Here is a 19,721-nt window from a genome sequence, read left to right as displayed (position 1 = left end):
CCTGGAGCCTGTGGTGGGACCCAGCACTTAGTGGAAGTGGGCCCTGACATCCAACTGGAGCCTGTGGTGGGGACCCAGCACCTAGTGGAAGTGGCCCTGCCATCCACCTGGAGCCTGTGGTGGGGACCCAGCACCTAGTGGAAGTGGCCCTGCCGTCCACCTGGATCCTGTGTGGGGACCGAACACCTAGTGGAATTGGCCCTACCATCCACCTGGAGCCTGTGGTGGGGACCCAGCAACTAGTGAAATTGGCCCTACCATCCACCTGGAGCCGTTGGTGGGGACCCAGCACCTAGTGGAAGTGGGCCCTTCATCCACCTGGGAGCCTGTGGTGGGGACCCAGCACCTAGGGCTAGTGGGCCCTACCATCCACCAGGATCCTGTGGCAGGGACCCATCACGTAGTGGAATTGGGCCCTGCCATCCTCCTGGAGCCTGTGTTGGGGACCCAGCACCTCGTGGAAGTGGACCTGCATTCCTCCTGGAGCCTGTGGAGGGGACCCAGCACCTAGTGGAAGTGGTCCTGTCATCTACCTGGAGCCTGAGGTGAGGCCCAGTACCTAGTGGAAGTAACCGTGCCATCCACCTGGAGCTTGTGATGGGGACCCAGCACCTACTGGAAGTGGGTCCTTCCATCCACCTGTGAATCTGTGGTAGGGACCCAGCACCTAGTGGAAGTGGCCCTGCCATCCACCTGGGAGTCTGTGGTGGGTTCCCATCACCTAGTGGAAGTGGGCCCTGCCATCCACCTGGAGCCTGTGGTGGGGACCCAGCACCTAGTGGAAGTGGCCCTGCCATCCACCTGGAGCCTGTGGTGGGGACCCAGCACCTAGTGGAAGTGGCCCTGCCATCCACCTGGAGCCTGTGGTGGGGACCCAGCACCTAGTGGTAGTGGCCCTGCCATCTACTTGGAGCCTCTTGTGGGTTCCCAGCACGTAGTGGAAGTGGCCCTCCCATCTACCTGGAGCCTGTGGTGGGACCCAGCACTTAGTGGAAGTGGGCCCTGACATCCACCTGGAGCCTGTGGTGGGGACCCAGCACCTAGTGGAAGTGGCCCTGCCATCCACCTGGAGCCTGTGGTGGGGACCCAGCACCTAGTGGAAGTGGCCCTGCCATCCACCTGGAGCCTGTGGTGGGGACCCAGCACCTAGTGGAAGTGGCCCTGCCATCCACCTGGAGCCTGTGGTGGGGACCCAGCACCTAGTGGAAGTGGCCCTGCCATCCACCTGGAGCCTGTGGTGGGACCAAGCACCTAGTGCAAGTGGGCCCTGCCATCAACCTGGATCCTGTGGTGGGGACCCAGCACCTAGTGGAAGTTGGCCCTGCCATCCACCTGGAGCCTGTGGTGGGGACCCAGCACCTAGTGGAAGTTGGCCCTGCCATCCACCTGGAGCCTGTGGTGGGGACCCAGCAGCTAGTGGAAGTGGCCCTGCCATCCACCTGGAGCCTGTGGTGGTATCCCAGCACCTAGTGGAAGTGGCCCTGACATCCACCTGGAGCCTGTGGTGGGGACCTAGCACCTAGTGGAAGTGGCCCTGCCATCCACCTGGAGCCTGTGTTATGGACCCAGCAGCAAGTGGAAGTGGCCCTGCCATCCACCTGGAGCCTGTGGTGGGGACCCAGCACGTAGTGGAAGTGGCCCTGCCATCTACCTGGAGCTTATAGTGGGGACCGAGCACCTAGTGGAAGTGGCCCTGCCATCCACCTGGAGCCTGTGGTAGGGACCCAGCAGCTAGTGGAAGTGGCCCTGCCATCCACCTGGAGCCTGTGGTAGGGACCCAGCAGCTAGTGAAAGTGGCCCTGCCATCCACATGGAGCCTGTGGTAGGGACCCAGCACCTAGTGGAAGTGGCCCTGCCATCCACCTGGAGCCTGTGTTGGTGTCCCAGCACCTAGTGGAAGTGGCCCTGCCATCTACATGGAGCCTGTGGTGGGGACCCAGCACCTAGTGGAAGTGGCCCTGCCATCCACCTGGAACCTGTGTTAGGGACCCAGCACCTAGTGGAAGTGGCCCTGCCATCTACCTGGAGCCTGTGGTGGTGATCCAGCATCTAGTGGAAGTGGCCCTGCCATCTACCTGGAGCCTGTGTTGGTGTCCCAGCACCTAGTGGAAGTGGCCCTGCCATCTACCTGGAGCCTGTGGTGGTGATCCAGCATCTAGTGGAAGTGGCCCTGCCATCTACCTGGAGCCTGTGTTTGGGACCCAGCACCTAGTGGAAGTGGCCCTGCCAACTACCTGGAGCTTGTGATGGGGACCGAGCACCTAGTGGAAGTGGCCCTGCCATCCACCTGGAGCCTGTGGTGGGGACCCAGCACCTAGTGCAAGTGGGCCCTGCCATCCACATTGAGTCTATGGTGGGGACCCAGCTCCTAGTGGAAGTGGCCCTGCCGTCCACCTGGATCCTGTGTGGGGACCGAACACCTAGTGGAATTGGCCCTACCATCCACCTGGAGCCTGTGGTGGGGACCCAGCAACTAGTGACAGTGGGTCCTGCTATCCACCTGGAGCCTGTGGTGGGGACCCAGCACCTAGTGAAATTGGCCCTACCATCCACCTGGAGCCGTTGGTGGGGACCCAGCACCTAGTGGAAGTGGGCCCTTCATCCACCTGGGAGCCTGTGGTGGGGACCCAGCACCTAGGGCTAGTGGGCCCTACCATCCACCAGGATCCTGTGGCAGGGACCCATCACGTAGTGGAATTGGGCCCTGCCATCCTCCTGGAGCCTGTGTTGGGGACCCAGCACCTCGTGGAAGTGGACCTGCATTCCTCCTGGAGCCTGTGGAGGGGACCCAGCACCTAGTGGAAGTGGTCCTGTCATCTACCTGGAGCCTGAGGTGAGGCCCAGTACCTAGTGGAAGTAACCGTGCCATCCACCTGGAGCTTGTGATGGGGACCCAGCACCTACTGGAAGTGGGTCCTTCCATCCACCTGTGAATCTGTGGTAGGGACCCAGCACCTAGTGGAAGTGGCCCTGCCATCCACCTGGGAGTCTGTGGTGGGTTCCCATCACCTAGTGGAAGTGGGCCCTGCCATCCACCTGGAGCCTGTGGTGGGGACCCAGCACCTAGTGGAAGTGGCCCTGCCATCCTCCTGGAGCCTGTTTTGGGGACCCAGCACCTAGTGGATGTGGGCCTTGCCATCCACCTGGAGCCTGTGTTGGGGACCCAGCACTTAGTGTAAGTGGCCCTGCATTCCTCCTTGAGCGTATAGTGGGAACCCAGCACCTAGTGGAAATGGACCCTAACGTCCACCGGGATCCTGTGTGGGGACCCACCACCTACTTGAAGTGGGCCCTGCCATCCACCTGGAGCCTGTGGTGGGGACCCAGCACCCAGTGGAAGTGGCTCGTCATCCTCCTGGAGCCAGTGGTGGGGACCCAGCCTCTAGTGAAAGTAGGCCCTGCCATCCACCTGGATCCTGTGGTGGGGACACAGCACATAGTGGATTTGGCCCTTCATTCCTCATGGAGCCTTTGGTGGGGACCCAGCACCTCGTGGAAGTGGCCCTGCCATCCACCTGGAGCTTGTGGTGCGGACCGAGCACCTAGTGGAAGTGGCCCTGCCATCTACCTGGAGCCTGTAGTGGTGTCGCAGCACCTAGTGGAAGTGGCCCTGCCATCTACCAGGAGCCTGTGGTGGTGTCCCAGCACCTAGTGGAAGTGGCCCTGCCATCTACCTGGAGCCTGTGGTGGTGTCCCAGCACCTAGTGGAAGTGGCCCTGCCATCTACCAGGAGCCTGTGGTGGTGACCCAGCACCTAGTGGAAGTGGCCCTGCCATCTACCAGGAGCCTGTGGTGGTGACCCAGCACCTAGTGGAAGTGGCCCTGCCATCTACCAGGAGCCTGTGGTGGTGTCCCAGCACCTAGTGGAAGTGGCCCTGCCATCCACCTGGAGCCTATGTTCTCCTCTGGGCCCTTCTGTAGAGATGGGTGAGTGGGCTTTCCCGGGTGCACAGAGGAGCTCTGTGCCCACACCTCGGGGGCCATTCTTTGGCCACAGCCCAGGGGCAGCAGCTTCCTCTGCAGGAGACAGTTGTGGTGGCCACGGCAACACGGCAGGCTGAGGGAGCAGATCCAGACCATGGTACCTTGGGCCGATGCCCCTCCCACTGTTGTATCTGAGCGCCTCGCCCTGCTCTCACCAAGGGGGACCCCACAGGAGTCCAGTGGGAGGCTTGAGGCTGACCAGGCCCCACCATGTGCCCTGCTGCCAGAGCACAGGACCCCAATCCTGTTTTCCCAGAGCGCACGCTCCCAACAGGCCCCAGAGGAAGGGCCTGGCACTGAAGGGACCTAGAACCTTCACCCGACAGCTGTTGGGCCCCTGTGATGGACACACCCGCCCCTCGCATACACAGTGAACTGCCCACGGAGCACGGCCCTGGTCAGCATGTCTGGCCTTCCCGGGTATCTTGCTGGCTCAGTGATGTTTCTGGAGGGAGGTTGCACAGGATGCTTGTGAGCCTGTAGCACTTACCTGGCTTCAGGACCTGGGTGGTCATTGCATGGGGCCAGTGGGCTGCCTACAGACCCCCAGTGAATTGCAAGTTCTGTAATCACAGGCATGGTCCACAAGGGACCAAGGACTCAGCAGCCCAAGCAAGTGGACCTTGCATTCCTGGAGGACAGAAACCAGGCCCCTCCCGGCCCACTCACTGCAGGACAGCCAGCAGGCTGTGACCGCAGCCCTACAGCCACACGCTCCGTGACGTCGAACGACCTGGCTGTTCTTCCTGCAGGCTCTCAGAGCACTGTGGGAACTGCACCCTACCCTCCTGCTGACCACACCGTGGGGACACTGGTCTTGCTGCTAGGCTCTCATCTGCCTTTAGTCTCGCAGCATGTTGTGGCCAGTTCTGACAGTGGCCAGGGCTGTTCTGGAACAGCACCCACAGCTGCTCGATGACTGGGACACAGCTCCAGGCAGCTGCACCCTGCACCTGCTCCCTGGCTGTGCTGGCCACACAGTGATTGGGGGCCTGAAGCTCAGCCCCTGCTCCCTTGCTGCAGGTGACTGCCAGGCCCAGGCAGTGACCAGAGGCTGCCACAGAAGTCAGACCTGCCAGTGAGCAGACATCCTGGCAATGAGCTGAGCCCAGCTGCAGCCCACTGTGAGCAGGAGGGTCCTGTTGTCCTGGGAGCTCTGACCGCTAGGCAGCATGCAGACCTGCCAAGGAGCAGGGCGAGCCTAGGCAGGAGACAGCACCCCCAGCGGCCTCCCTCTCCGTCTCAGATGCCAGCATGTCCACCGCTGGCCTTGCTGGTCTGTGCCATGACTCCAGGTCAGAATCAAGACACAACAGTCCAATGACACTGGAGACGGTGACAGTCATCAGAAAATAGTTTAATCTGTACAGACGATCAAGACGGCACAGAGGCGCACACTGCAGACCAGGCAGCAGAGCGTCACAGCGCATCGCCTGGGTGACGGCCAGACACCAAACAAACCAGACCGCGACGCGTGTGGAGGGGCACAGGCAACACTGTTCCTCTGGGGCGGAAAAGGCGCACAGGACAACACAACGGCTTTGGAATGCTTCTCTCCTATGGGCAGGGGGCGCACAGCGGACCACCAGCCTGGGCTGCCTCCGCCTGCACCTCCGGCCCACAGCTGGGGCTCTCGGGGGCTCCTGCAGCTGCCCAGGGTCAGAAGAGGGGCCGGGAGCCCTGGCTCTCAAACTCGGACCAGGCGTCATTGAGCTCCATGAAGATCATCTTGGCGTGCTGCTCATACGGCTGCCCTGCGGCCTGCGGGGTGGAGGAGAGCCGTCTGCCGGCCACTGCCCGCCGCCCACCAGCAACCCCGCGGGACACGCACACTGCGCACTCACCTTGTCGGGGTGCACGACCAGCACTGCACGGCGGTACTGCTTCTTCACCTGCCCAGGGGTCACCAGGTCGGCCATGCTCACAGGAGTCCAGCGGCTCTCCCCGTCCCACAGCACTGTGTGCAGCGTGGACAGCAGTGCTCGGATGTTCCGCTCCTTGCCTTCGATCCAGTCCAGGAGCTGCAGGACAGTGGCCTCAGCCTTGGGCAGCCCTGCGGTGCCCAGGGACGGACAGCGGGCCCAGGAAGCATGTGCGGACTGCTGTGTGGGGCAGGTGGCTCCTGGAGAAGCCCACCTTAAGCCCTCGCACAGTTCCCCAGGGGGCCTAAGGTGAGGCTGGCCTTTCCCTCACACGTCCAATAAGACCAGGCCCCTAAGAGACCAGGCCCCTAAGAGACCAGGCCCCTAAGAGACCAGACCCCTAACAGACCAGGCCCCTAAGAGACCAGGCCCCTAAGAGACCAGACCCCCTAACAGACCAGACCCCCTAACAGACCAGACCCCTAACAGACCAGGCCCCTAAGAGACCAGGCCCCTAAGAGACCAGGCCCCTAACAGACCAGACCCCCTAACAGACCAGACCCCCTAACAGACCAGGCCCCTAACAGACCAGACCCCTAACAGACCAGGCCCCTAAGAGACCAGGCCCCTAAGAGACCAGGCCCCTAACAGACCAGACCCCCTAACAGACCAGACCCCCTAACAGACCAGACCCCCTAACAGACCAGGCCCCTAACAGACCAGGCCCCTAACAGACCAGGGCCCCTAACAGACCAGGCCCCTAACAGACCAGGCCCCTAACAGACCAGGGCCCCTAACAGACCAGGGCCCCTAATAGACCAGACCCCTAACAGACCAGGCCCCTAACAGCCCAGGCCCCTAACAGACCAGGCCCCTAAGAGACCAGGCCCCTAACAGACCAGACCCCCTAACAGACCAGACCCCCTAACAGACCAGGCCCCTAACAGCCCAGGCCCCTAACAGCCCAGGCCCCTAACAGCCCAGGCCCCTAACAGACCAGGGACCCTAAGAGACCAGGCACCTAACAGACCAGACCCCTAACAGACCAGGCCCCTAACAGACCAGACCCCTAACAGACCAGGCCCCTAACAGCCCAGGCCCCTAACAGACCAGGCCCCTAACAGACCAGACCCCTAACAGACCAGGGCCCGTAACAGACCAGGCCCCTAACAGATCAGACCCCTAACAGACCAGGCCCCTAAGAGACCAGACCCCCTAACAGACCAGGCCCCTAACAGACCAGACCCCTAACAGACCAGGCCACTAACAGACCAGGCCTCTAAGAGCCCAGGCCCCTAACAGACCAGGCGCCTAACAGACCAGACCCCTAACAGACCAGACCCCTAACAGACCAGGGCCCCTAACAGACCAGGCCCCTAACAGATCAGACCCCTAACAGACCAGGCCCCTAACCGACCAGGCCCCTAACAGACCAGGGCCCCTAACAGACCAGGGTCCCTAACAGACCAGACCCCCAACAGACCAGACCCCCAACAGACCAGGCCCCTAACCGATCAGACCCCTAACAGATCAGACCCCTAACAGACCAGGCCCCTAACAGACCAGACCCCTAACAGACCAGGGCCCCTAACAGACCAGACCCCCTAACAGACCAGGCCCCTAACAGACCAGGCCCCTAACAGCCGAGACCCCTAACAGACCAGGCCCCCTAACAGACCAGGCCCCCTAACAGACCAGGGCCCCTAACAGACCAGACCCCCTAACAGACCAGGCCCCCTAACAGACCAGGCCCCTAACAGACCAGACCCCTAACAGACCAGGGCCCCTAACAGACCAGACCCCCTAACAGACCAGGCCCCTAACAGACCAGACCCCTAACAGACCAGGTTCCTAACAGATCAGACCCCTAAGACCAGGCCCCTAACAGACCAGGCCCCTAACAGACCAGACCCCTAACAGACCAGGGCCCCTAACAGACCAGGCCCCTAACAGACCAGGCCCCTAACAGACCAGGCCCCTAACCGACCAGGCCCCTAACAGACCAGGGCCACTAAGAGACCAGGCCCCTAACAGACCAGACCCCTAACAGCCCAGGCCCCTAACAGAGCAGGGCCCCTAATAGACCAGGCCCCTAACAGACCAGGCCCCTAACAGACCAGGCCCCTAACAGACCAGACCCCTAACAGACCAGGCCTCCTAACAGACCAGGCCCCTAACAGACCAGGGCCCTAACAGACCAGGGCCCCTAACAGACCAGACCCCTAACAGAGCAGGGCCCCTAACAGACCAGGCCCCTAACAGACCAGGCCCCTAACAGACCAGGGCCCCTAACAGACCAGGCCCCTAACAGAGCAGGGCCCCTAACAGACCAGACCCCTAACAGCCCAGGCCCCTAACAGACCAGACCCCTAACAGACCAGGCCTCCTAACAGACCAGGCCCCTAACAGACCAGGGCCCTAACAGACCAGGGCCCCTAACAGACCAGACCCCTAACAGAGCAGGGCCCCTAACAGACCAGGCCCCTAACAGACCAGACCCCTAACAGAGCAGGGCCCCTAATAGACCAGGCCCCTAACAGACCAGGCCCCTAACAGACCAGGCCCCTAACAGACCAGGCCCCTAACAGACCAGACCCCTAACAGACCAGACCCCTAACAGACCAGACCCCTAACAGACCAGGGCCCTAACAGCCCAGGCCCCTAACAGACCAGACCCCTAACAGAGCAGGGCCCCTAATAGACCAGGCCCCTAACAGACCAGGCCCCTAACAGACCAGGCCCCTAACAGACCAGACCCCTAACAGACCAGGCCTCCTAACAGACCAGGCCCCTAACAGACCAGGGCCCTAACAGACCAGGGCCCCTAACAGACCAGACCCCTAACAGAGCAGGGCCCCTAACAGACCAGGCCCCTAACAGACCAGGCCCCTAACAGACCAGGGCCCCTAACAGACCAGGCCCCTAACAGAGCAGGGCCCCTAACAGACCAGACCCCTAACAGCCCAGGCCCCTAACAGACCAGACCCCTAACAGACCAGGCCTCCTAACAGACCAGGCCCCTAACAGACCAGGGCCCTAACAGACCAGGGCCCCTAACAGACCAGACCCCTAACAGAGCAGGGCCCCTAACAGACCAGGCCCCTAACAGACCAGACCCCTAACAGAGCAGGGCCCCTAATAGACCAGGCCCCTAACAGACCAGGCCCCTAACAGACCAGGCCCCTAACAGACCAGGCCCCTAACAGACCAGACCCCTAACAGACCAGGCCCCTAACAGACCAGACCCCTAACAGACCAGGCCCCTAACAGACCAGACCCCTAACAGACCAGGCTCCTAACAGACCAGGCCCCTAACAGACCAGGCCCCTAACAGACCAGACCCCTAACAGCCCAGGGCCACTAAGAGACCAGGCCCCTAACAGACCAGACCCCTAACAGACCAGGCTCCTAACAGACCAGGCCCCTAACAGACCAGACCCCTAACAGACCAGGCTCCTAACAGACCAGGCCCCTAACAGACCAGACCCCTAACAGACCAGGCTCCTAACAGACCAGGCCCCTAACAGACCAGACCCCTAACAGACCAGGCCCCTAACAGACCAGACCCCTAACAGACCAGGCTCCTAACAGACCAGGCCCCTAACAGACCAGACCCCTAACAGACCAGACCCCTAACAGCCCAGGCCCCTAACAGACCAGGGCCCTAACAGACCAGGCCCCTAACAGACCAGACCCCTAACAGACCAGGGCCCTAACAGCCCAGGCCCCTAACAGACCAGGGCCCTAACAGACCAGGCCCCTAACAGACCAGACCCCTAACAGACCAGGGCCCTAACAGACCAGGCCCCCTAACAGACCAGACCCCTAACAGACCAGGCCCCTAACAGACCAGGCCCCTAACAGACCAGACCCCTAACAGACCAGGCCCCCTGACAGACCAGGCCCCTAACAGACCAGGCCCCTAACAGACCAGGCCCCTAACAGCCCAGGCCCAAGCGTGTCTAGGATCCAAGGAGACCCAATTGGCTTCGGTGTCGCTTGCTGCCCACCCAGCTCCCTCAGTGCTGTACCAAGATCCGGGTGCTGACAGTCAGGCCAGCTGATCTTCAGGCTACGACCACTGGTCCTGGCAGGGCACAGCCTGGGCCCGCGGGCACCCACCTTCAACTTGAGCGGGTCCGTGTCTCTAACGAGGTCCTGCTTCCTCATCTCTGCCATAGTCTTTGGCCCCTTCCTGTCTGACTTGGAGGAGAAGCCTTGATTGGACAGCAGATCTTCAAAGTCATTCTCTGAGACCTTTGGCTTCTGGGCTGGAAAGACACAGGTGTTTTTTTAAAAGCACTGATCCGTTCTCTGGTCACCCACTTCTACTTGCTTCTTGGGTGGGACTTCTGTCCTGCTGCCTTGGCAGGAAAGAAACTGGCCCCAGAGGCCCTCTGTCAAAAGTAGTCTGGAGGCTTGTGCTGGGAGAAGGCCACGGGGTCCCCAAGAAGGTAGGTGGTCAGAGGCGACACCTCCTCCCCTGCTGGGGCACCATGGCCAGCAGCTCCAGGGTCACCGGCTCCACCTGCAGTCACCCTGGGGGAAGACCACGTAAATCACACCCCTCAACGGGCAGGGGACTCACCAAAGCTGGGTGCACGGACGCCCCTCTCTTCTCGGCCCCCGATCACACTGAAGTTAGTGGTGTAGGTGGGTCTCGGCTGTGAACTGGCTTTGGGTGGTGGCTTGGCCTGGGGGGGCCATGAGGTGCCCTGGGCTGGTGTCCGACTTGTCTGCCAGGAGCCACTGCCTTTGGGAGAAGGGGCCGATTTGGGAATGAAGCCACCGGGAGGGAAGCCCACAGGAGGACCTGGGGAGAGGGCACAGGGCGCTTGCCAGGCCAGGGGCCGCCACCGTCCACTGCCACCCACTCAGCCAGCTGCCTCCCACCAGCTCCCGCTCCTCCCTCAGGTGGGACAGGTGAGCGCTGCAAAGTAGCAGGTTCTCATCGGACACCAGGAGACGCCCCGTCCAGCAGGGCCGCCTGGGACGGCCATCTCCCAAAGCCCCTCCAATGAGCTCATGGGCGCCAGGGAGGCCAGGAAGCTCCTGTGGGAGGAGAGGCCCCAGCACCTGCGCCCGCTGCCCCGCACGCCTGGGGCTGCACAGCGGCCGCCTGGAGCACCTTCTGGAAACAGGCCCCAGTGGGGACAACGGAGGCCCGTGGTGCGGGCTGCTGAGCATCCTCCTGCAGAGTCCGTTTGTGTGTCCCTCCCTGCTAGGCACCTCGGGGGCGGCGAGTCAGCACCCCAGCTGCTGCGCCCCCCTGGCTGGAACCTCCGGCCATTCTGCTTGGTTTTGACGTTCTAAGCGCCTCCCTCAACCTGTGGCCAGCGTGCCAGCGCTGAGGCAGGCCCCGTCCAGGGCGCCACCCACCGAGGCCAGAGCCTCCTCTGGGCTCCAGGCTGTGCGTCTCCGCACCGGGCCTCAGTGCTTGCCTGTCACCTGGTGGGAGGGCTGTGGCCAGCCCGTGAGACCGGGAGCCCAGGCTCGGGCTCCATCTGCCGGCGTCTCACCGGGTGGGCCGCCTCTGCAGAGCCAGGTCTCTTGCTCACTTGCTCCGCCTTCTAAGGGAACGTGGTAACGGTGTGTCCCTCGAAGGAAGTCCCCGCTGGGGTTCTGGGAGGAGCTGCGTTGGGCCTGTAGGCCCTCGACGTGGGCCCGGCCTGTGGACCCCCATCTCCTGCCCCGGCCCCGGCTTCTCTCCGTGCTCTCCTGAGGTTTTGGCTCCAGGTTCCATCGAGTCTTCTTGGGTTTAACCTCGAGGTTGCTTTCAAGTGGCTGCGAACAGTGCTGCCTCGGGCTCTTGTGTTTTCACTGGCACGAGGCTTCTGTGCTGCTCTTGCATCCTGTGCCCTTGGTGAACATGAGGTCCTAAAAGGCTCCCAGGCGTCCCCTGTACATGTGCCCTGTCCCTTCTGGGGGGCACAATATCTACCGTGTTCTGTTGCTTCACGGCTGGGTCTCCTGTGAGGGTCAGGAGAACATCCAACCCTGTCCCGGTGTTGGTGGGCCTGCCACCCAGGCTTGGAGAGCTGCGGCGAGGCCCTGGCTGTCAGCTGCCACTCTGCAGCCCCGGCGATGGGGCGATGATCCTCTCCAGCTGACACAGCAGACTCTGCTCCCTGAGGCGGGCGCAGAGCCGGCTGCACCCTGCACGAGCCCTGTGCATGGCGGGCAGCCTTCCCAAGCGCACAGATGCTGCGCGCTCAGGTCTCTTGGAGGGTTTGTGCTCCTGTGGGCACTGGCCTGTCTGGACTGGCATCATGGCTGTGCAGAGCCAGCAGGGAAGCGTCCCCAAGCCCCTCCAGAGACCATGTAGAGCTGCTGCCCTCCGAGCCGTGTGAGCACTCAGTGCGCAAGGCGTGGACAGAGCGCGTCTGCCTGTGCCACGTGCTCACCGTGGCCCCTGAGGAGTGGGAGCCTCCACAGATGCAGCGCCCAGTGCCTGGACTGTGGGCACTGTGTCCATCTCTGTGGCCTGGCAGAGCCGTGTCGAGAACCAGAGTAGGGCTGGGGCCGTAGCTCAGTGGCGGAGCGGGGCACTCGCCTAGCGTGAGTGAGGCCCCGGTGCATCCTCAGCACCATGTAAAAACTAACAAAGGCTTTCTGTCCACCTACAACCACAGAAAGCAACTGGACAAAGAGGAACCAGAGCGGCTCCGTGGCCTTGACCGCGTCCCTCCGTGAGCTGCTTGGGCCTGGCCTCCTCCAGGTGGAGGCGCTCTTCTGCCCTGAGTACGACCTCGCTGGTCCCCACCTCTGGCTCCAGCTTGGCCCAGTCCCCCGCCACCGAGCCTGCAGCCACGCAGAGCCTCCACCGGGAAGACGGCCACCTGCTGTCCTGCTGGAGGCCACAGCAGCGTAGGAGGGCCTGTGCTCTGCAGCTCTCGAAGGGGACAGAGGAGTGGGCATCCCCAGCTGGTGGCTCATCCAGGCTCCTTGCCACTTTCCGAGGGCGTGTGAGGAAGGGTCCCAGGTGACAGCGCAGCGAGCTGAAGGCCAGCTCTGAGCAGAAAGGCGCTGCCTGGAGCACTGCTCTCCTTCCACAGGCATGGGGCGTGGACGGCCATCCCAGAGCCCCGCCCTGCACCCAGACCCGGGCACCTGGGCCACACAGGGAGGCACAGGCATGGGCAGCGGGCACAGGAAACCTCAGGACACCGCGACCTGACGCAGGAAACCTCAACCTCTGGGCAGGAACCGGGTGACGGCAGAACCGGTCCAGGTGCGCCCTCCACAGCAAAGTAGCAGGAGCCCAGGGCTGGGCACAGCAAATGGAGGGAGCCGGAAAGGGCACCAGGACGGGCCGCAGGACGGTGTGGCTCCAGGGGTGCAGACGCGGAGCAGCTGCGCCCCAGCCACGGTGCCCCCGGAGGCCACCCACCTGGAGTGCCCGTGCCCAGCGGACGAGAGACACGAGGGCACACTTGCCCTTCTTTCTCAGAGCTATGGGAGAGTGGGCCCAGGCAGTGGCTGCAGGACCCGGGGAGAGGCGTCGCAGGTGAGCCCGGCACGGGCATCAGGCGTGAAGCTACACAGCCTCCCCCAGCTCCAGCTCCACCCGCCCTTCGGGTGGGAGGCGGGCTTTGCTGCAGCTGAGCACCAGGCCCAGCCAGACCCGCGTGGACTAGGAGCTGACGGAGCCCCGGGCTGCACCCTACCTTGGAGGCTGGAGCTGAGGTCGCCCAGGTCGGCAAAGGGGTCCAGGCTCTGAGGCTTGGTCTGGCTGGGCTGCAGGCCGGGTGGGTCTGGCTGGCCTCCTGGAGAGAAAAGGGGGCCTGGAGAGGGCAGAGGGCATCAGACGGGAGCCACCTAGAGCAGACCTGTCCGGTCCTGCTGCCCCGGATCCCCGGACTTCAGGCCCCCTGGGTCCAGCCTTTGTCTAACAGCCTCGGACGCTGGGAGGGGGACGCACCAGGCACAGCCCAAGATGCACACACACTTGTTCAGGCAGTGCCCTGCTGCCCAGGCTATTCCTTCCAGAAAGTGACAGAACCACTCGTACTGAGAACCGGAACACAGACGGAGATTGAGGGAGGACTGCCAGTTTGAGGCTAGCCTCTGCAACGAGCAAAAGTGGACGAGGGACGTAGCTGGACAAGGGAGAGCACCTGAGCTCAATCCCCAGTACCAAGAAGGAGAAAGCACCAAAATGCCCAGGGTTCTGATTCTGTGTCAGCATCACCTGCTGGAATCCAGCTGTACGTGAGTTATTCTTTACACCACGGGTAGTATGACACTGTATGGGACATTCCTTTACTGTAAACTTGAGAATATCTTAAATATAAAAACAAGAAATAACTACTGCACACCCCCTTAAAGAAATATGATGCATTCAAAGCAATACCCATTCACAAATGAAGAGCCTGATAAATCAACCAAAGGTTTCATTCCCCATGAGAAAAGAGAGAGACAGTAGGAAATGACCCTCAAGGAAACACAAGCAGCCAGAATCATACAAAACAACACGTGACCTCATTCATAAGGAAGAGGTTCAAGTGAAAAGCACTGACGGACGGTCTATTAAATGGTGAAGTATTCTTAAAGTCACCATCCAGCTGTGGTGAGAAACCAGGGACAGGACTTGCTCCTGCACAATTAAGTTAGTAAGCGCACCCAAGGGGACACACCAGTGGCCTTGTCCACAGAATGTGCTGGCCCAGGGCGCGCCAGCAAGGTGGACCATGCTGGCCACGGACAGACACTCGCCAGCACGACCACTCCAGGTGATGCCTGGCCCCACAGGGCACGTGACTTGGGCTTAGGCCACTCCTCCACGGGTGCAGAGGGGCCGTGGGACACAGGAAATGCAAAGCTCCAGCACCACAAACAAGCGTGCAACCAACAGCATGTGGCATGAGTTGTGTTCCAAAGCACACCCGCCCCAGAGGACAGGACCAGCACAAGCACGGGGCAGAGTGGCCGCTCGGCAGGGCCAGGGGACCCTTCCTTCCGGAGGAGGGTGTGGGCTATGCTGAGGTGGAAGGAGAGGCCCCGAGGCGACCGTCCCCCTGGATCCCAGGCGACGTGGCCTACCTTCTGCAGCTGGCGTGGGGGCTGGCCCAGGCACCGCAGCCTCGGCCCAGGCTTCCCACCCGCCCAGCAGATCCGGGTGGCTGGAGGAGGCTGTCACCTTGCTGGGCTCTGCCGGCAGACCCCCTGAAGGAGACAAGAGGGAGTGACTGGGGCGTCCGCACCCACCCTGCTCGCTACGTGCTCACCCTCGTCCCCTGGAAGCAAGCAGGAGGGGTGCCTGGCCCAGCACACCTGCCCGGCACACCACGTGATACCACGCTCTAGGACAGCCAGAGCTGAGGCTGGCCACCCTCTTCCTGCTGGGTGGTGGGATGAATCATGCAGCCACTGACTGGCCAAAACTGACCAACAGAGCGGCAGGGGGAGCAGGGGACAGCAAAGGGGACCAAGCCAGCCAGCGCCTGCAGAGCCCCAAACCCGCCTTCCACCTCTCCAAAGCCCACCTGGCCCAGGGTGGCCACATCTGCCCAGTCCCCTCCTGGAGGACAGGGTCCATGGCCATGCACAATTCCCCCAGGGGTCCACAGCCAGCCCTCCCATCCTGCCCAGCCCCACGGGCCACTCCTGCTACCCCGGGGCCTCCCTCCACAGACACGGGCCTCAACACGCCCGCTGCCTCTTCTTGGTCCCTCCTGGTCCCTGTACCCTCACCCCATGAAAGCATCAGGCAGAGTCCCTTCTGGCTCACAGCAGTGGTCCTGGGGTCAGAGACAACTTGCAGCAAAGACAGTGGGCCCCACAGGGCCCAGAGCCTGCCCCGGGTCTGAGGGGACAGCTCAGGCAAGGCCTTCCAGGAAAAGGAATGCCTCCTGACCCCACGAGTCCTGCCAGACCTGGAGCCGCCCGACTGGCAAAGGCACCAAGAAGCAGGCCCCTGCCCAGCACCCCAGAGGAGGCCAGGGTCCCTCCGCCCCCGCTCACCCAGGCGCAGGAAGGTGGCGCTGCAGGATGGGGGCGGGGCGCTGTGGGCGGCAGGGAAGGCAGGGGGGGCAGCTGCCGCGCAGTCAGGGCCGAGGAGCTCCCCCAGGAGGTCGGGCGAGGCGCAGGGCGGGACGTGGGCCTCGGCGGGCAGCGGGAGCGGGTCGAAGGGGTCCGCTGCGGGGAGAGACAGCATCAGTGCTCTGCGGGAGTGCCAGGGCTCACCCCTCAGGCCTTCCTGCTCCACAGGGAGTGGCCGTGGCCACACAGACGGCCACCCAACTGCCCTCCCTGGATGCACGGCCATCCTGGGGACACAGCCACGCCTGTGAGGACAGAGCTGGAGGGGACGGCCGCACGCAGCCGGGCCTCCAGACGAGGGGATGCCCCCATTCTACACGGTGGCAGGGCTGAGGCCACTGGCCCACGGGCCGCACAGGAGCATACCGGGGCGAGGGGCCCCCGCTCGCGGGGTACGCTGCAGGCTCTGCGGAGCGGCCGGGCTCGCCAGGAGCAGGTCCTCCGGGGGCCCCTCTGGAGCGGGGCCGGGCGGCCCCAGCAGGCGGCTGAGCAGGTCGGCGTTGCTGGAGGGGGCCTGCGAGGGGGGCGCTGGCTCTGGGTCCGCCTCCGAGTGCAGCCCCAGGAGGTCCACACCCTCCTCCTGCAGCAAGGGCTCTGAGGGCACTGCGGAGGACCCCACTTCCAGTGTCAAGTCCTGCTGGCCGGTCCCCGAGGCCAGGCTGGCTGTGTCCTCGCCAGGGAAGGCCGGCTCTTCATCCGAGGGCCCGCTTCCCTCTCCGTCCGCGACTGGGGCAGATGGACTCTCCTTGGGAGAGGTATTTTCCACACCAGTCTCTGCTTCTTTCTCTTCTGTGAAAATACAACAGGCCACGGGCCAGTGGACCCACGGGCTGCTGTAGCCAGGAGGCTGGGACAGGCCGATGCTGACTGCGCCTTGGCAGAGCCCAGGCTGCAGCCCTGATGGCCACACGGTCAGCACCAGGGTCCCCACACCCACCCTGGTGACCGTTCTGGGGCACTATGCATGGGACAGACATGAAACATGGCCCAAGGTCTGGGCTGCACACAAGCCTGGTGCCCAGCACCACACAGCCCCCAGGGGTGGCGACACGCCTCCAGCCTCAGCAGGTCCAGGGCCACACTGGCTCCCCTGCAGAGTGGACTCTGGGAGCCAGACTAGTGGGGGACACCTCTTGGGGGGATGGTGTCGCTGGGTGTGCCCTAGGATGTCAGGAAGGGTCACTGGGGGGTGAGAGGTCAAGGGCTGGGCCTGGGAACCTGGTGTGGGCTCCAGGAAATAAGGGGCACAGGCACTCCTGTGGGATGGGGACCCCGTAACTCGATGTCCTGCTGAGGCCTCTTCCCTGTGCCCTAAACTCCCCTGGGCAGGGGCCTGTGGGGACCAATCATCATCACCTCAGTCTCAGGCCAGTGTCCACAGCACCCCAGGCTTCGTGGGCACTATGCTTTTTTAAAGAGAGGAACTATTCTTGTTCTGTGAGCCATTTAAAAACAGGCCAGCTTGCAGGTCTCCAGCCCTCGGAGGTGGCCATGGCTCTGACCTTGGCCCTTCCCCATGGGGTGTGCCCTGTGCACCTGACCTGCGTGTGACCGCATGCAGGACGGTGTGCCTCTGTGCGATGGAGACTCACTGCCACAGAAGCCACGGTGACCAGCGAGCCCCAGGCACCGTGACAGACCCGTGAGTGGGGAGGTTCAGGCCGCCTACCCTGCCAGTCCAGTGTGTGGAGGAAATGGCTGGCCTCAGTGCTGCTGCTCTGCGGTGAGTCTGACTCTGAGGGCGCAGCCTCCGGAGACCCCGTCTCGGCCTCGTACTGAGCCGTGGAGCCTGGCTGCCTGGGGAGCTCCGGCTTCCCTGGCAGGAGAGGCGCAGCGTCAGGCCTGCAGGGCCAGGACTGCAGAAAGCCAGGCCAGCAGCACAGGGGAGCCGCAGGCGCATCGGACGCCAGCACACCAGGCTCACCAGGCTCCACACAGGCCTGCACGCATGCACATGCCACATGCAGACACCCCTCGGGGAGGCTTTGCTGTCCTCGGAGGGGAAGTGCAGAGCACGCACACCAAGGCCAAGGCCAGGGGAGCCTGCAGTGGCGGCGCGGCACGTCCTACCTGCCGGGCACTTTTGTACTACTTTTTGGGGAACTGCTCTGAAATAAGAGGAGACACCCAAGCTGAGCAAGGGCCACCGAGAGCCACAGTCCCAGCCTCCAGGTCACATTTAGCACAGTCCTGTTCAGAGCATACAATCTGTGTCAGACAGGGGCAAGACCTGAGCCTGGAGGAGACCCCTCCCGGTGGGCCACACGGGACCCTGAAAGCAGACTCCAGGGCTCTGTGCAGAGCACCACCACCTCACCCTGGGGAACCCACCTGGACCAGACTTCCTGGCAGGTCCAGGCTGGGACTCTGCAGCAGTGGCCAGGTACGTGGGGCAGCTGTGGGGATCCCTCCCTTGTGCACCAGGCCCTGGCCCACACCCAAAGTCGGCACCTCGCACTCCCTGCAGCCATGCAGCATGCAGCTGGGGCACAGTGCAGGCCTGGTGCAGGGCTCGGGCAGCAGGCCTCCCCTGGCCAGTGTGCCGCAAGCTGCTCATGGGCCTTACCAAACTTTGACAGAATGTCCTGCTGTTCCTCCCGGCTGGAGAACAGGATCTTGGGGTTCAGCCCCCTCATGCTGGCACTCTCCCAGGGGGGGGCCTCCCGGCTTGGCCTGTCCCTGGGCTCCACCTCGACATCCAGGCTCACCTGGAACAGGTCTGGGTACTTCTCCTGGATGTCACACGCGTCCAGGTCGTACCTGTTGTCAAGGCACACCAGTGAGGATGCCTGGGAGCTCCTGCTCAGCCAGGCCGCTGTGCAACACGTGGCTCCTGCAGGCAAGTTGGTGCACCCCAGGATCACCGTCCGGTGCCTGAGTCAGGGTAAAGGTCTTCTGACTGCTGGTGCCAGAGGGGGCCAGGCTGTGCTCCTGTCTGCGTGCTCAGACTGACTAAAGCAGACAGGACAGCTGAACCCAGCAGTGACCCTGCAGCGGGGAAGTGCGCTTCCCGAGGCAGGCCCTCAGTGGTGGCTGCCCACACCCCCACAACCATGCTCAGTGGGTTCCGATCAGGTACTTGGGAATCATCGATGTAGTTTTCCTTAAAAATGATAATGTCGACCCTGACAAAGATCTCCAACTATTCTCAGATGCTTGAAATACCAAGATCTCTGGGACCCAACTGCCAGAACCATAGGCATGATTTGCAGTGGGTCGCAGGGAGGCAGAGGGACAGGCAGGGAGGGGAGGAGGGTGTTGTGGGTACCCAAACACTACAGGGACAGCTGCCCAGTGGCACAGGTAGGGGAGGTGTGGCCAGGGTGCCCTGTAGGCAATGGACTGTCCTAATCTGGTAGCTCTACAGAGCACCAAGGAGCATTCCTAGACTCCAGGGCCACCCGGACACACACTGGCTCTGTAGCTGTGCGCATATGGCCTCACATGTAAAACCCCTAAGAAATCAAGATAGAGACACACACAAAGTAGTGACGGCTGGATCCCGGAAGACTCAGGCAACCGGGGGCTGCCTGTCCGTGCCTGTGATCACCAACTGAGGAAGGCCAGGGAACAGCAGCTGGGTAGCAGAGTGAGGGCTGACTTTACTTGTACTAAAACCAGCAAGTACGGGCTGGAGCTGAGTGGTAGAGCACCTGCCTCACACGCAGGAGGCACTGGGTTCAATCCTCAGCACCATATAAAAATAAGCACATAAAAAGATATTGTAAAAAAAAGAAAGAAAAAAAGATATTGTGTCCACTTACAACTTAAAAAATTAACAAGACAAAGCGAAAACCAGCAAGCAGGCATGGCCACCACGCACAACCAGGCGCA

At 62.5% G+C, this 19,721-nt stretch overlaps 1 protein-coding gene across 5 annotated transcripts in view; it reads right to left on the bottom strand.

The window, feature by feature from the left end:
- Positions 1-5,320: 5,320 nt before the first annotated feature.
- Positions 5,321-19,721, bottom strand: part of GAK (cyclin G associated kinase) — a 53,370-nt gene continuing 38,969 nt past the window's right edge. For 2 of the 5 annotated variants that reach the window (XM_079154868.1, XM_079154872.1), the window contains 10 exons: positions 18,454-18,647; positions 17,557-17,703; positions 16,254-16,676; positions 15,810-15,983; positions 14,889-15,011; positions 13,514-13,630; positions 10,435-10,659; positions 9,969-10,117; positions 5,829-6,005; positions 5,321-5,745 (listed from right to left, as the gene is read on the bottom strand). In XM_079154868.1, the coding sequence (XP_079010994.1) occupies positions 5,644-5,745; positions 5,829-6,005; positions 9,969-10,117; positions 10,435-10,659; positions 13,514-13,630; positions 14,889-15,011; positions 15,810-15,983; positions 16,254-16,676; positions 17,557-17,703; positions 18,454-18,647 (1,831 nt within the window). In that variant the 3' untranslated portion in view covers positions 5,321-5,643. The remainder of the gene's footprint in view (positions 5,746-5,828; positions 6,006-9,968; positions 10,118-10,434; positions 10,660-13,513; positions 13,631-14,888; positions 15,012-15,809; positions 15,984-16,253; positions 16,677-17,556; positions 17,704-18,453; positions 18,648-19,721) is intronic. The other 3 variants (XM_079154870.1, XM_079154869.1, XM_079154871.1) reach the window with 3 other exon arrangements.

The sequence above is a fragment of the Sciurus vulgaris genome (assembly GCF_902686455.1).
Source record: "Sciurus vulgaris genome assembly, chromosome: 9".
Lineage (NCBI taxonomy): Eukaryota > Metazoa > Chordata > Mammalia > Rodentia > Sciuridae > Sciurus > Sciurus vulgaris.
Note: the sequence above shows the minus strand (reverse complement) of the source record. Positions and strands in the feature narration are given on the sequence as shown.